At 36.1% G+C, this 15,901-nt stretch overlaps 2 protein-coding genes across 2 annotated transcripts in view; both read left to right on the top strand.

The window, feature by feature from the left end:
• LOC142351100 (DNA-directed RNA polymerase II subunit RPB1-like) overlaps positions 1–15,901 on the top strand; it is a 43,633-nt gene that overhangs the window by 8,244 nt on the left and 19,488 nt on the right. The window contains 6 exon segments of the mRNA XM_075403188.1: positions 12,133–12,307; positions 12,624–12,733; positions 13,515–13,665; positions 14,385–14,616; positions 15,287–15,443; positions 15,445–15,510. Of these exon segments, the coding sequence (XP_075259303.1) occupies positions 12,133–12,307; positions 12,624–12,733; positions 13,515–13,665; positions 14,385–14,616; positions 15,287–15,443; positions 15,445–15,510 (891 nt within the window).
• Positions 4,461–6,647, top strand: LOC142351101 (glycogenin-1-like). Its single transcript, XM_075403189.1, has 2 exons — positions 4,461–5,972; positions 6,285–6,647. Exons 1-2 carry the CDS (start codon positions 5,159–5,161, stop codon positions 6,500–6,502), a joined length of 1,032 nt encoding a protein of 343 aa, XP_075259304.1. The 5' UTR covers positions 4,461–5,158; the 3' UTR covers positions 6,503–6,647.

Below are 15,901 nucleotides of genomic sequence, written 5' to 3'. Positions count from 1 at the left end.
GAAGTTTAATATATAAAAAAAATTCGAATTAGGTTTGGGAGCTCTTTTTTTTAGAAAATTCTGCATTTTTTTTGTTTTTCAAGTCACCTAGAGACTACTAGACACTTTTAATATCGAAGTTCCGTTAATGATAAACCTCTTTTACGATCAAATGAAGCCCAATGAACAAAAAATTTGTTTCGAAGGGATCGCTCATGTTTTTTTTTGGACTCGTATCTCAAATTTCGTAATTTCAAATGAAATTTTGATTTATTGAGGTTTTACTAAAGTTTTATAATCCTATGGCATAAACTTGTTGACTAAAGGTGCAATAGATTTGGTAATGAGCATTAAGTGAACCTATCTAGTGCTGTGAGTGGACAGCTAATGGCTGTTAAGACTTTGAAAATAAATTTTCGAAAGTTTTTTTAAAATTAGTAAATCATAAACTTATTTTTGTGAACTGTAATTTCGTCTCAGTAAAAACAGGATTGAACTCCTTCATACCACTGCAACATAAGTTAATCTTATTGGCGGCTTTATCAAATAACTATTGGTTATACAAGATTTCAAATTTTTTTAAAATTTTTTTGGACATTTCGTTTTATTGGTTCATTTTGAAATCTTATCACGTCATCATAATATTGATGGCTACATCTTCCTTTAGTGAAGACGTTCAAATGATCATAAATAAAACTTTCTGAGAAAAAAATATGGTTTAAATGGCTTCAACACTTTCTTCCATTTTTCTAAAGAAATTTTGGTTTTTGCCTGTGTTTGTTGTTTTTTTTTCATAGTCATAAGACATATTGTGATGTCTTATTGATTACCTAGGCATCATAAACATCTTTGTATTCACATCGTGGCATAGCTGAGCGTATTCATTGAATTCCTATGAAAGCTTTTGAGTTAAATGGCTGTTAAGACCTTAAAAATATTTTTTATTTTTGAACATACATCAATCTTGAGCTTATTTTCGTGGATTGTAGACAGTCTCGGTAATGACAGAACCGCTTTTTTTCTACATCAGCAACAATTTATCTAGTTAGCGGTTTTGTCTTCTAACTATTGGTTTTTTTGACTTCGGTGCACGAGTTTTCATAATTTTTATAATTTTTGGATTTTTTTAGTAATTTTGGTTCCTTTTGAAATCGTATTACATTATCCTAATATTGATAGGTCCCATTGGCTTAGTGAAGACGTTCAATGGATCGTTGAAAAAGTTTTCAGAGAAAAAAAGCTTATGGTTTAAATAGCTTCGACACTTTCTTCTTTCAATTTTCTACCGAACTTTTGGATTTTACCTGTTTTTGTTGTTGTTTTCATAGTCAATGACTTGTTGTAATGTCTTATTGATAAATTTTGAATGACAAACATCCTAGTCGTCACATCATCTAGGCATAATTTAGCGTATTAAATGCCTTCCGTTGAAGGCTGTAGAATTTTTTGACTTTGATACTATGGGTTTTCTCAAAAATTTCGTGGTTTTGATGTATTTTTCTTTGCCATACGACTTATTGTGATGAGTTATTGATGTCACATGAATGAAACCTATGATTGCTATTTCATCGAGGCAGAATTTAGTGTGTTTAATTAATTTCAAATGTAGCATTTTAAATTCAAACATCTATTTTTGTTATCTCTTCATTTGGTTGACAATGAAGTCAAAAATGTAGATGAGCTCGGGTCGGAACATCATGTGCGAACGCACATTAACGAGCCGCCTTGTTTGGTTATAAGATTACACTTTAAGGAAATTTTCATAGTTTTTACGACTCGAATAGCATTGGAGAAATCCTTTTAGACAATATTTATTACTGTGATGTTGGTAGAGCGCCAAGAGTGGGCAATTTGTTCATACAGCTATTTTAGAAGAAGTAGATGTGAAATTTTTTTCTTGTATGCGGCGTTTAGATGTATTTTGGTAATTGAAATGAGCACGCTTTTTGTGGTTTTTGTAGACAATTTGTAATTCAGAGTATTCCTTCCATTGAATTGTTCTTTGCAACTGAAATGATTGACTGTTGGATTTAGGCACTCTTGTTTACTACATGAATTGGTTTGTTTTGTTAAAGGTTTAGTGTTGTGGGCCTATTGCATTTGCCCTGTTTTTTTCTATTCTCACTATTTTTCGTGTCAGCTAATTTTTAATTACTGGCGATGAGGTTTATTAATCTTATATCTACCTTTAACATCTTGGTATACTTATTTGCTGTGATATTTCAACTGCATTGAGGTTTTACATTTTGTTTTTAACAATTTTTAAAGGGTACTGTAAACTCTTAGAGTTCAGAAAAGGACTGTATAATAAAGGCTGCTCATAACAAGTAAGCGTGAACCGAATGAAACGGAAGCGTGAACAGAATGAAACGGGTTGGTCAATTGTTTTTGCTAAATGGTGGGCGACGCCGTTTCCTAGCTATATTCCCTAGTCTACCGGCTGTGTATAAAGCTGGAATAAAGTCTGGAATAACTATCGATCACTTTTGAATTATTAATTTGCTTGGTGTTCCACATTCGATTTTTCGTTGCTCTCATTCAGATTTTTCGGTACTCATTTGTAGCAGCGTCATTGCAGTTTCTTAATTTTGTACTTATTGAGTTTGAGCAACATGCCGAAGTTGAATTAGAGGCTCGTTACAGGTATACAAGGTCTGTGACAAGGTTTGACTGCACTGTTTTTGATTTCTATAGTACCATTTATTGAATCCGTTGTTCCAGAAGTTTGTCTCTTTGCCTTTTATTCCAGAACTTTGACCAGAACAGAGCAGTTCTTTGCTCTGAAATACCTACTGGTATTTCGCATTTTTTAACGACATTGGTCGGTCCATTTTCTCGACTAAAGGCCATTCCATTTGGACACCACATTATCAAGTTTGCAATTATAGTCTGAACGTTTGAAAACATTGGAATAAAGGTCAAAGTTAACATAGAACATGTTGCAGAAAAAGCGAATAAAATGAGCTATAATGGAAAACCCTCATACAAATAACAAATCGGACGCATTTCTAGTCCTATAAACGTCGCAACGCAAGCGAACGTTGGAATAACTCGTGACATGCATGCAAATAAAGTCGAAGCGCTGATCTCTGTATGCTTTAAATTTGAACTTTGACCTCTGGGACCGTTCTTCGCTTGCGGATGCGGCTTAATAGGACAAACTATAGTCTAGTCTGTCCCATAAAGTTGAAATAAGCGAACGTTCGAAAAAGACCAAAAACGTGCAATTGAGCATCAACTTGCTCATTTGAATATGTCAACGTTTTTCCATTAAGTTTTCTGTCATCAATTTTTTCTACATGCTTTAAATTTGAACTTTGACCCTTGAAATCAGTCCAGTGGCTTTTGAAACGTTCGCTTATTTCAACTTTATGAGACACGCTAGCTAAGTCCCACAAAGTTGCAACGCAAGCGAACGTTCGGAAAGCTCGGGGCATGCAAATGGACAGTGTTTTCCTAGATATTTGCATATTTGAAATTTGAACTTTGAAACGTTCGATAGCGTTGCAACTTTATGGGACTGACTATATAGCGTGTCCCACAAAGTTGAAATAGCATATTTGAAATTTGAACTTTGAAACGTTCGATAGCGTTGCAACTTTATGGGACTGACTATATAGCGTGTCCCACAAAGTTGAAATAAGCGAAAGTTTCAAAAAGGGCAACACTTCAAAATTAAAACATGCAGAAAAAAGTAGTAGAAGCTAATTGGAAAAAAAGTAGACATTAATGACCACTTTGATGCTCAATTGCTTTGCCTGTTTTTGACGTCTTCGAACGTTCGCGTATTTCAACTTTATGATATAGCGCGTCCCATAAAGTTGAAATAAGCAAACGTTTCAAACGCCACAGGTTAGAGTTCAAAGTTCAATTTTTAAAACATGTAGAAAAATTTGATGAATGAAAGCTTAATGGACAAAACGTTGACATTCAAATGACCACATTGATGCTCAATTGCATGTTTTCGTTGTTTTCGAACGTTCGCTTATTTCAACTTTATGGGACAGACTATAGTTTCACTAAGTTGAACGAGGCAAGGCAAGCCAACGTTCGATAAGCTTGAGGCAATCATCTTCAGGCTTTTCAAAAATTTGAACTTCGACCTTCGAAACTAGCATTTCAAGTTTATAGTAAGTCCCATAAAATTGCAACGCAAGCGAACGTTCGAAAAACTCCTGGCAAGCAAATGAACATCAAAGTGCTAATATCTGCATGTTTTAAATTTGAACTTTGACCTTTGAGACGTTCGATAGCGTTGCAACTTTATGGGACTGACTATATGTCATGGAATACAATGTGGAGCACCTTAAGTTCTTTGTTAAATTGCATAATTTTCAAGAATTCAGCTTTGCAGTTGTACGGTTTGTTGTCTGTATTCAGCTTCTGTAAATGTGATGAACGAATATGAGTTGACCTTTTAGGTCAATTTTGGTCTGAAAAGCGACAGGTACTAGATTAAATATTGTCTCGTGTGAATAATCTCAATTAGGGAGTGGTGAATAGTGATCAAAAGATTGACTTGATCTGAATAATCTTTGAACATTGTGTGGTAAAATTGTCAATCGTCTTTCTGTTTCTGTTCATACGTTTTGCTGGCCTTTTATTTGTATTTGTTCACGAAGTAGCTATACTATACCAGCTGTTACTCTCCGAAGTCTAGCTTGTATAGATTCATTTATTATTATACATCTATATACTAGCTACACTCCCATTGCTGAAGTATTTCACGCCAAATTTTGAGGAGCTTGTTGCAAGAGCACACATTCATTTTGTTTGCCTTAGACTCTGGTCCTATTTTGCACAATCGAGTAAATAATTTATCATATTCGATACCGAATTAGTGCGTGTGAAGGATATCTAGCGTGATATTTTGTCCTTCAGAACAAAAGAACCACTGATAAACTAAGTTTGATCACAAACTCAGATTAACTTTGTAAACTTTCTACAATACACACTACGCCTGATTAACCAGTGCAAACGACGCCAGCGTTGTGTACTGTTTGAGTTATTCATTTGGTTAATATACTTATCTCTGTATCAGTCAGTAGCCAAACTAGATATCGTTTATCAAGCCAAATCTGCGTCAAATCCAGTCCAGGAATTTCATTCTACTAGAAATACTCCGAATTCGCAATAACTTTGTCTGGGCAATTGATCGAGAATAAGACAGACGTTCGAAATGACGGAAGCGTACGTGACCCTAATTACAAACGATAGCTATGCGAAAGGGGCGCTAGTTCTCGGCCAATCTTTGAGGAATTGCGCAACAACCAAGAAACTGGTCGTGCTTCTGGGATACAAACCGGAACCCCAACTTCGCGAGGCACTCCAGAAGACGTTCGATGAATTGATCGAGGTGTCCCTGATGGACAGCGGAGACGCAACTCGACTTGCATTAATGGCTCGACCGGAACTCGGAATCACATTTACAAAGCTGCAATGTTGGACCCTGACACACTACACGAAATGCGTTTTCATGGATGCGGATACCTTAGTTGTGGAAAATATTGACGATCTCTTTGCTAGGGAAGAATTGTCGGCTGCTCCCGATGTTGGATGGCCCGATATGTTCAACACTGGAGTATTTGTGTTCAAACCAAGCATGGAAACCTATGGAAAATTGATGGAACTAGCCAAATCTGAAGGTTCTTTTGATGGAGGCGACCAAGGATTACTCAATTCCTACTTTAGCGACTGGTCAACAACCGATATTTCGAGGCATCTTCCGTTTGTCTACAATATGGCTGCTAATTTGACTTACAGTTACTTGCCAGCGTTGCTGAAGTTTGGAACCCAGGTGAAGGTCGTCCACTTTTTGGGATCGAGCAAACCCTGGCATTTCAGCTACAGTTCGGAGAATGATAACGTGTATGGAGGAAGTAGCAGTGCAACTGATAGTAACATGTTTCATACAACAAAGCCGTTCATCAGAACGTGGTGGAAAGTGTTCAATCATAGCGTGCAGCCACTCTTCACCCAAGAAACTGTGGGAGGTGAGTCAGATATTTAAAAAGATGCTTCATTTTGAAGTATGAGTTCAAATATGGTTTAATTTTAATTTTTAAGTATCAAGTTGATGCCCCCGTCCTTCCAAGTAGCGAAATAATAACAGTGTCCGTAAAATTGACGAGTTCTAAGATCAGTTTTTGACCAAAACAAAGGAACGACGTTCAAAATGAGCATTTCAATTGCATTTTGTCGAGGTTTTCGATTGCTTAATTCCAGTTTTGGGACTCCATTGGGTAAGAGTTAGGACATTCATAAAATCTGAGTGACGATTTTGATAGGCATATTACGTTTTTCAGAAACTACGCAATCAACTTCAGTGCCAAGCAGCGGAGCTCCGATCAGTAGCGAAACTGGAAGCACTGGACCTAAAGGGTCATTTGGAGACGGAGTGCCTAGACCTGCCACCCAGGACCAGTGGGAAAGGGGAGAAGTGAACTACACTGGCGATGACAGATTCCAGAACATTCAACGACATCTGGACGCTATGATTTACAAGAATGGCAATTTCTATTGATGGCAGCATGAAGATCGAATGATAACCGCACAATTGTTTGGATGGATTTTCTTAAACGTGTTTCTAATGTACCTGTATTCAAATGAAACTATTATGAATTTTGTATGAAAATCTGATTTTATAGAAAAACTTAATGATAATGGAATTTTTCTCCTTGAACAGGATTAAGAGCGTCAGCTTCGAAGTAGATCCAGGGTTTGAAAATGGACCTCAGTAAGCTGGACGATGTATAGGGAAATAGAAATCAATGAGGGTATGAATATGCATGATTTCCCAAATCGTAGGTTATATGCAAAAGCGCACTTACGGTATATACGAGATTTTTAACGAGATTGTCTGACATTTGGTACTGTTACTGTTAACTACGTAATTAGTTAGACTTTGAAATCAAATGATTTAAATGGAACTAGGGACTAAAGTAATGTATGTAATAAAGGAGTTGCCACGCTGAATTTTTCGTAGTTATCCGTCCGATGTTTATCGTTTGTTTTAGATTTTATCAACTCAGCTAGGCAAGACTGACTTTTTGTTTATAAATTTCTTTGCGTACGAGCCATTACATAGATTTAGCGTCAAGTACTTGAAATATCATATAGCCAATTTCGAGCTCGACGCTCATTGGGCAAGATAACAACGATTGAATATGGTTGCATCTATTAGACAGTGTTATTAGATGCAACTGTTTTTAACTCTTCCACGACGAAACACACGATTTACTGGTGTGATCTACTTTCGGTTGGTACTAGAGATGTTTGCAGAAGAGCGAGCACAGACAAAATGGTCGCTGATATTGCGTGTCTGTCAATTGCTCTTGTACCAAGAAACTGATTGGTTAGCTAGTTTTCAATTATTGCAATTAAAACAGCGGGCAATTATTGCGCTCCTATTGTACAGTTTTGAGGCGCTGTCTTCTTCGGACTCGAAGAGGCTGCATAGTTTTCTGTTTTTTGAGTGAGCGAGTAAGAAAACCGCGAGTGAATAAAGTTTTAAAAGTAAACGGTTGTTTCAGTGAACAAATTCAAGCTTTGTGCCTTCTTTTGAAACAGCGAGAAAAGCAGGTTTAAAAAATTTTCACTAACCAAGCTATTTTCACGTGCGGCTTCAAGCGTTTTTATTTAACTTCTATGTCTACGATGTTATTTCGGATTGAAGTTTTAAAGTTTTGGCAATTAAAGGGAGTTTGACGCTAATTAATTGCTCTTGAACGCAGTTCATAGCAATTATTGTAAACATGTGTGTCCTTTTATATGCAAATCTTTTGCTTGACATTTTTGCGCTTTTCTTCTCGAGCTTTCTTTGACTTTCAAGTGATTTTTTCAGGCTTTCGTTCATCATTTTTGAGTGGTCTCTAGGGCTCCGAAGTTGCTAAGGCTCCGAGGTTGCAGCAAAGTATAAGGTGCCTCGTAGCGCAGTGGTTAGTGCTGGTGGCCTTGGAGCGAGAGGTCAGTGGTTCGAATCCCGGTGGGGTCATAGGAATTATTGTAAACGTTTTGGTCTCTATTATGCAAAATTTTTGCTTAACCGTTTTGCGCTTTTGCACGCTTTCGGGTTTCATTTTTCGAGTAATTTCTATTGCACTCATTCCGAAGTAAAGCTTGGTGCTCATATAAAATTGGTAGCAGGAATTATGGATCTGGCGGTCAATTGTTCGAATCCCGGCGGGTCAAATGTTCGAATTATATTGCTTTTACTTGCAGCTGAATGCAGGATTAATGTTCGTGGGCATTTCTTGGTACAAATTAAATAGTTTCTGTGGCAACAAGCAATTGGAAATTTGACAAAAAACTTAAATTTAAATTAAATTTCTAGTTTTTCGCTCTCAAAATTTTCATCTTCCAAGGTTATTTTCTATTTTTGGCGCCTTATTTTATTGCTTTTACTTGTAACTGAATGTTAGCTTAATGCTCGTGGGCTGTTTCTATTACAAATTAAATCTTTTTTTTCAAAATTAGATGTTTTATGCTTCTTTGGCATGTCCGAATTTGTCCGAGCAATTAAATTGTGTCAAGTATTTGAAATAATGTTTTTCTTGGTACTTTTACAAATCGAAACATTATCTGAATTTTTGCTCTTTGTTTTAAATTTATGTTTAGATATTTTTTAATCAATTAAGATAGTGAATAATCTTCTCTGATGCTCATTTCGACCAGAAACTAAAAATTCGACGGGCTGCTTTTTGGCAAAGGTATCTTCGAATTTTTTCCGGAAGTCTTCCAGCTAAGCTTTTTATGATCTGTTCACACATTTTCATGAGTTTTGAAGTCAAATTGGAGTGCTGATTTTGGTGACGCCGAAACAGGAAATGCAGCAAAAAAGCTAGTGGTTTTGTGACGTGCAATTTTTTTGATCAAATTTTGAAGTAGAGTGAAAAGATGGTGTTTGAACAAAAATTCGCCTTCTCGCTGGTAATTTTTTTTGTGCACATGCGGTATTTTGATTTTAATATTTTACGTTTTTCTTCTAAATTGTTTTCACAATGCCTTCATAGTCCATTCTAGGTTTTGTTTTTTGTTAAGTCGATGAAAGTTCTTTGAATTGTAGGTCAGGACTTGTGTTGCTAAGTTTTCTACTTCGTCGATTAAAAATTTGTATCTATACATCATTTTGCCGCTGTTTCGACATTTTGCGTGATATCTTTTTGACTTCCTCAGTCTAGTTTCATTCTACTCAAAGTGCTTTTTAGACATCAGTTGCTCAGCAAAGCAACCTAAAATAATACGCAATCAGTCAAAACATGTCCGCTACTTGAACTTTGTTCTTATAAGTCTTCGCTAACACCTCTATTTCCTTTTGGCATTAGTACTAGCCCCTCTATTCTCATAAAGAAACTGGAGGAGTCTAACAACAAAATGAAATCCAAATAGTTTGAACTTAAAAAAAGTTCCTGACTTTAATCAGTTTTCTCATTCTTTTCTTTTGCTTCAATCACAATCGGGGTTAGGGAAATCAGTGAAGGCTATTTTTCGACAATCTGCTGGCTATGTTTTTAATAGCAGCTGTCGGCTTTTCAAAAGGCTATTTAGGAGTTTTTTAAAGAAATTGAATTGCATTAGGGAACTGTCTGATCACACCTTTTGATCTTTTTGGTCAAATTTGAGTGGTAATATTGATCAAATTTTTGGTTTCTAAGGGTGAGTTCTGATTTCACCTGTGGTAGTTAAGCTTATTTTGCATTGCTCTCAAACGAGGTTTATAGCAATTATATTAGTCAAAAACGGTATAAACAGTTAAAGCCCGGGGGCGTCAGGCTTAGCCTGACGCCTTACTAGTCTCTAATTATATTCACAGAAACTCTTGACTGGACAATTCCATGGTGTGAAGCGCGGTTCTTATCTTGAATGGAGTTCAATGTTTTCCAAATTGTACGTCAGGACTGGTACCCTTATGTTTTGCAATGCAGAGAATTCCGAAGTTCACACCTTTTTTTAATCAGCTTCCGAAACGGGAGCAACAGATAAAGACTGGGCGCTTTAAGTAGAATTTAAGTCCCTACGCAGACCATAGAAGACCTTTTAAGTGCTAAGTGCGCTGTAATTGCTGGAACACCTAAAATCAGGTTGGAAAGGGCATTTCACAAAGTTTTTGAGCCGAAAAATTTTTGACGTTGATGCAACGCCAAGATGTTAGACTTTGTTCCTATTGCACAGAGGTCTTCTGTAAAACCTCTGTGTTCTTGTCATCTTTGTCATTTTTAAGCACCAATGGAAGTTTTGAAAGACGCTTGTAGATCAATGGATATTTTTTATCTGCATAAAACTGTTTTCAAGGCACTTGCATAAGTATGAAACCAATTTTCCCCTCCTTTTCTAAATATAAATTTTTGTTTTTGTAGTGTTTCAAACATTATAACAAGATGTACATTTTCAATAATTAAGCTTTTAGAAGTTAATCAATTTAAGTTTGAGATGATTTTGCAATGTTTCAAATGCTCCTGGATTCTTTTTCATTGTTTTTCCTGTGCAAGTGGTCAATTTCTTTTGAGCTTGCAGCTGGGCTCTTGCGTAGATAGCTCTTGCGCATTACAATTTTGATTTTAATACAGCACCAATAAATTTAAGTGCATCATTAGTTTTATATATTTTGGGCAGTTTCTTTTTATATACCTGGCAAAATTTTGCTTAGAAGCCAGATTTTTTTTTCTCGCTCTCTGGTGTGTTTGATTAGAAAAATAGTTTCAATACCTCAACACCAAAATTAAAATTTTACTGCTTTTCCCTCTAAATTTGTCAAACTTTTTTTGCCTGTTCGGCTCTTAATATTCATTTGGCCTGTTGGACTAGTCAGGTATCTCATTTCTTCATTCAGTTTTTTGAATTGTATTTCAGTACTTATCTATCCTGCTATCTTTTTAATTCGCTGTTCTTTTTGTTCCCGGTTTTCATTTTACACAGGTCACCTCTCTAACTGTGTTAACTTCATGCAGTTTAAAAAATAAATTTGTATGTTTATTTAGCTGTTCATTAAATTAGAACATTTAGGCTGTCTTTTGTTGTACTTTTTATAGATGCGAAGCTGTAAGCTGAGCGGAGCATTATTGCGGTGCTCTTGGTTTTTTACAATTCAAAGAATTTTCATGATTTTTGAAGTCAAATTGGAGTTGTGATTTTGGTCACGCCCAAACAGGAAGCGGAGCGATAAAGTGAGTGGTTTTACGACTTGAAATTTTTGTACTCTAATTTTAAAGTAGAGTGAGAAAACGGTGTTTGAACAAAAATTCTCTTTCTCGCTTGTGGTTTTTTGTTCACATGCGGCAATTTCATTTTGATTTTTAATGTTTTTTCGATTTTTTGGATTGGATTTTTTCTAAATGGTTCTCCCAATCCAATCATCATTCATTCTAGGCCTAGTTTTTGTTTGAACCAAATTTTCAATTTATCGCTATAGGTTTTTTTTTGTTCACATGCTGAATTTTGACATTGATTTTCTGATTTTTTTTCCGTTCTAGGACTTATTTTTGTGTAGTCACTGAAATTTTTTTGAATTGTATTTCAGGATTTGTCCTTTGTTTTTTGTTTCCTCGTCTGATCTCTGAATGACTTCTTCCTCTCACTAACGGTGTTTGCGCGCCTGACGTCATTTCTCTCTCTAGCGAAGGTTTTAAGATCATTGCAAGCTTTATTATTGCTGAATGTTTTTTACCTAGCTTTTCGAGTGGCGTCGATTTTTCAATTTAGATCTGTATCTGTTTCTATCTCTATTATACGGCATGCAAGTCTGTTCTTTCGCAGCTATTTCGGCAATCTGCCGGCTATGTTTGTTTTAATCCAGTGGACGTCGATTGGGTCAATTACGGCTATTTTCCGTCAATATGTTGCCTATGATAAGGAAAGGACACTTTCTGCTTGAAGAATTGGGATTCTAAGCCTAGTCTTTACTTTGTTCGTATTCTGACTTAAATAGGTATATGTTATAGGCCAAGTGAAGGTTTTGGCGGAGCAAGTAATCATGCTCTGAATGGCTCTAAGTTAGTGACTAAAGGCTTACCTTTTCTGACTCAGAATTGTTTTTCATTTGAAGGGTTGTAAACAAGCAATACTTCGGGATTTGATAAGAGATTTAATAGATGTGTTCTATGAGCAACTTTGAAAACTTCATTGAGCTACAAGAGAGTCATGAATCTTATCTTGTAGGGTGCGGCCGGAGGATGTGGTCGTCACCAACCGAAAATCAGACGAACAGGATTGGAGTTGACAGCTGAGTGGAAAGTGATAAATGAAGAGACGCAGGAGAAGAAGATTCCTCTTACTGGTCAGATGGTCCATGAAATATTCAAAAAGATCTCAGACGAGGACTCGGAAATCATTGGTGAGTTCTATACTAGTGGTTCTGAGTTTTTCAAAACAACCATTCGCCAAAAAAATGTTTGCGGTATTTAGTTCAGCAGCGTCACTAATCTGTCAGCTCTTGACTCCTTGATTTGTTTCATGATTTTCGACTAGGTCAAAGACTTCAGACATAAAAAACGGATTGACTGGTCGTAAGCACAAGATGAGCATAATCGAAAAAAACTTCGACGTCTCATTTGTTTTCTCAATAGTCATCGAGCGACATGATTGATTGTTAGGTTGAGAATCAAAATTTCTGTTGCGTTACAACTTAAACCGTTTGTAATGATTGACAGGTATGAATCCGAGGTTTGCGAGGCCTGACTGGATGTTGATTACAGTTTTGCCAGTTCCCCCGCTGGCGGTTCGTCCCGCAGTCTCTCTTTTTGGATCAGCCAAATCCCAGGTGAGAGTTTCAGCGTTAACTTTGCTCCGGTATAACAAGGATGATCGAGAATCTGTGCCGTCGTACATTTACTTCCGACCTTTACTAAATGCCCGCTCTAAAGTACGGCATTTAAATTCTCTGATTTATGGCGATTGAGTGAACTTTTTGGCAGATAAACGAATTGTTATGTAAGCGGTGATTGAGAAACTTCGATTGCAGAACAGCTAGAGTTTTCAAGGAATTTCGGGATCTATTCTGTTTCCGCCCCCAGTGTTTTTTATGACCCCCAGTTACAAATTCTATGTTGTTATATAGCACCTTACTATGTAAGAAAATAGCACGTGCGTCTGGGGCTCATAAAAAATTTATGCTCACTGAGCTGGAGCGGCCGAAACAGAATAGATCCGAATTTCGAAAACCGAAGAGCCGAATTTCTGATGATAAAATTTTAGAAATTAAGATCATGAAGCAGGTGTACTGTCGTATTATTTAAACTTTGACTTTTCGATTGAATTTTGCGCCTTCGGCTTTTTAATTTTGTGTTAAGCAGCTGAACTCATTCGAGGCTGTTTATCACCAGAAGTTAAATGAAAAGTACGCCGAAATTAATTTACATTTTCAATTTAATTATTTGGTGATCTCTTATGTAATACTCCAGTATCAAAATTTGAAGAGTGTATCTATATTTTACGACCCGAAGAACTTTCGCTGCAAATTCCCACTTTTTAAAACAAATTATCAACCATTTTTTAAAAATATTTTGACAAAATTTTTTGATTAAGTTAATTTTCTGTTTAAGGACGATTTGACACATAAATTGGCGGATATTCTGAAGATCAACAATGAGATTATCCGTAACGAGCAGAACGGAATAGCCTCACACATCTTGGCCGAGAATGTGAAGCTATTACAGTACCACGTAGCCACACTGACAGACAACGAGATTCCAGGTCAGACTATTTCGTTTTCCTCATTTCCCCTAATTTGAATTGACTCTTTATGATTTGACGTTATCTCGCTCTCTGACAAATTATAACCGCTTCATTGTTGCAATTATCTGCGGACTTTTTCCTTCTTAATCGGCCATTGAAGAAAAATTTTAAGGCTACTTTAATTAATCCGTGAGTTAGAAGTTACAAGGGTTAAATGACCGATTGTTGATATCTTCAGAATCCTTCACAAAATGGTTGCTGGCAACACGAAACCAAATAACAAGACATCAAAAACTTCTTTCATTTTTTTGGAATTTTGCTGAAATCAAAAAATGAACTAATCGGTGCACTTTGTGACCCAGGAAAACAATGACTCAGTATTCACGTATTCGTTTTTCTCATTCATTTAAAAGTGCCCAATAAAAAAGGAACACTGTATTTCTCGTAATATCTGTAAATTTCTGTTATAGCAAATACAATTTCAGTGTAGATAACTAATTAATTATAAACTAATAATTAAGGCCTTGATATATACGAAGAGAGGAATTACTGTTGATAGGGTGGAGGGAGGCTGTTATCATAAATTCAATACAATAAAGAATGAAAGTTAATGGAACTTGAAATTCTTGAACCAATGTTTAAATGAGCTTTTAAATTCCTGTGATCTGATTAATTTTCGGAACAATGGATAGAATTCTCTGAGATATATGTTTGAAACGCGTAACCGTGTGTTAAAGGTCTTCCCAGAGCAACACAGAAATCGGGCCGACCTCTCAAATCGATCAAACAGCGTCTCAAGAGTAAAGAGGGCAGAATCAGAGGAAATCTGATGGGAAAGCGAGTGGACTTCTCAGCTCGAACGGTAATCACTGCGGATCCCAATCTCTTGATCGATCAAGTTGGGGTTCCGAGATCCATTGCGACTAATTTGACATACCCTGAATTGGTTACACCCTTCAACATTGACAAGTAAGATCATTTAAAACATTGCCAGCAGTTAAAATGCCAGAAGTTCCTACTTAGCCAGAAGTTAATTGTCGTCATTTTAAAACGTACGCGTTTCGTGTTTTAAGCATGGTTACGTGACTCCGCAGAAGTCTCTTCGAAATTTTGACAATGTCTTGTACCGCTTCGGAGTTCTCGATAAACGCCAGAATTTCTAAGTGACTTCAAGAAGAGTCAGTTAACCATTACGAAATGACCAATATTTATGTAAAACTTCTTGTGTCTCTGATAAAGATGATATTTAGAAACATCCTAAATATGACTTACTTTGCATCGTTAATTGCCGTCTTTAATTTATTCAAACGATTTTAATTCTATCGGGGGCGATTTTTTTACGAATCGAGGAGGAGTAATATGGACACTTTTTTAAAAAATCGGTGACTTCAAATTTGACTTATTTTGCCTCGTATCGGTTTTGCCCCCTTTCAAAGAAAACCAAATACATAAAATGCAAGCCCTCATGGCCTCACTAACCTGCGGCTATAACGGCAAAAAAGCACATGTCAAAAAGCAATATATCAGGGTCGTAATTTTTGAAAGGGAGTGGAATATTTTTGTTTTCATGTCATTGACAGTTGAAAAATCTTTGCGTACGTTTTCTTAAAACTTTGATTTAGTTTTTCTGTATTTGTAGGATGCAGGAATTTGTGTCTCGTGGTGCAAACCAGTACCCGGGTGCCAAGTATGTCATAATGGACAATGGAGACAGAGTGGACCTGAGATATCACCCAAGGACTTCTGATCTGAGGCTCCAAGTGGGCTACAAAGTGGAGAGACATGTACTGGACGATGGACGTCATCGTGTTCAATCGACAGCCCACGCTGCATAAAATGTCAATGATGTGTCATCGAGTCAAGGTAGATGGCTCGAGTCTGGAATATATAATATATATATATATATATATATATATGTATATTATATATATATATATATATATATATATATATATATTATATATATATATATATATATATATATATATATATATATATTATATATTATATATGTATATATATATATATATATATATATATATATATATATATATATATATATCCCTTTGTGACCCATCCCCAACCCAACGCGTATCATGATTAACTATATAAAGCTCGCAATTTTAAATTGAGAAAAATTACTTACTCTTGTGTCAACAACGTAAAAGATCAGAGTATAAAGTAACCGATCTTCAGCGAATCGATTCTGGATCTATTCTGTAAGAAGTTTGAGATTCTTCAAATCTCATATTTG

The sequence above is a fragment of the Convolutriloba macropyga genome, chromosome 12 (assembly GCF_964194025.1).
Source record: "Convolutriloba macropyga chromosome 12, txConMacr16.3, whole genome shotgun sequence".
Taxonomy (NCBI): domain Eukaryota; kingdom Metazoa; phylum Xenacoelomorpha; order Acoela; family Convolutidae; genus Convolutriloba; species Convolutriloba macropyga.
This window is presented reverse-complemented; position numbering and strand designations above follow the sequence as displayed.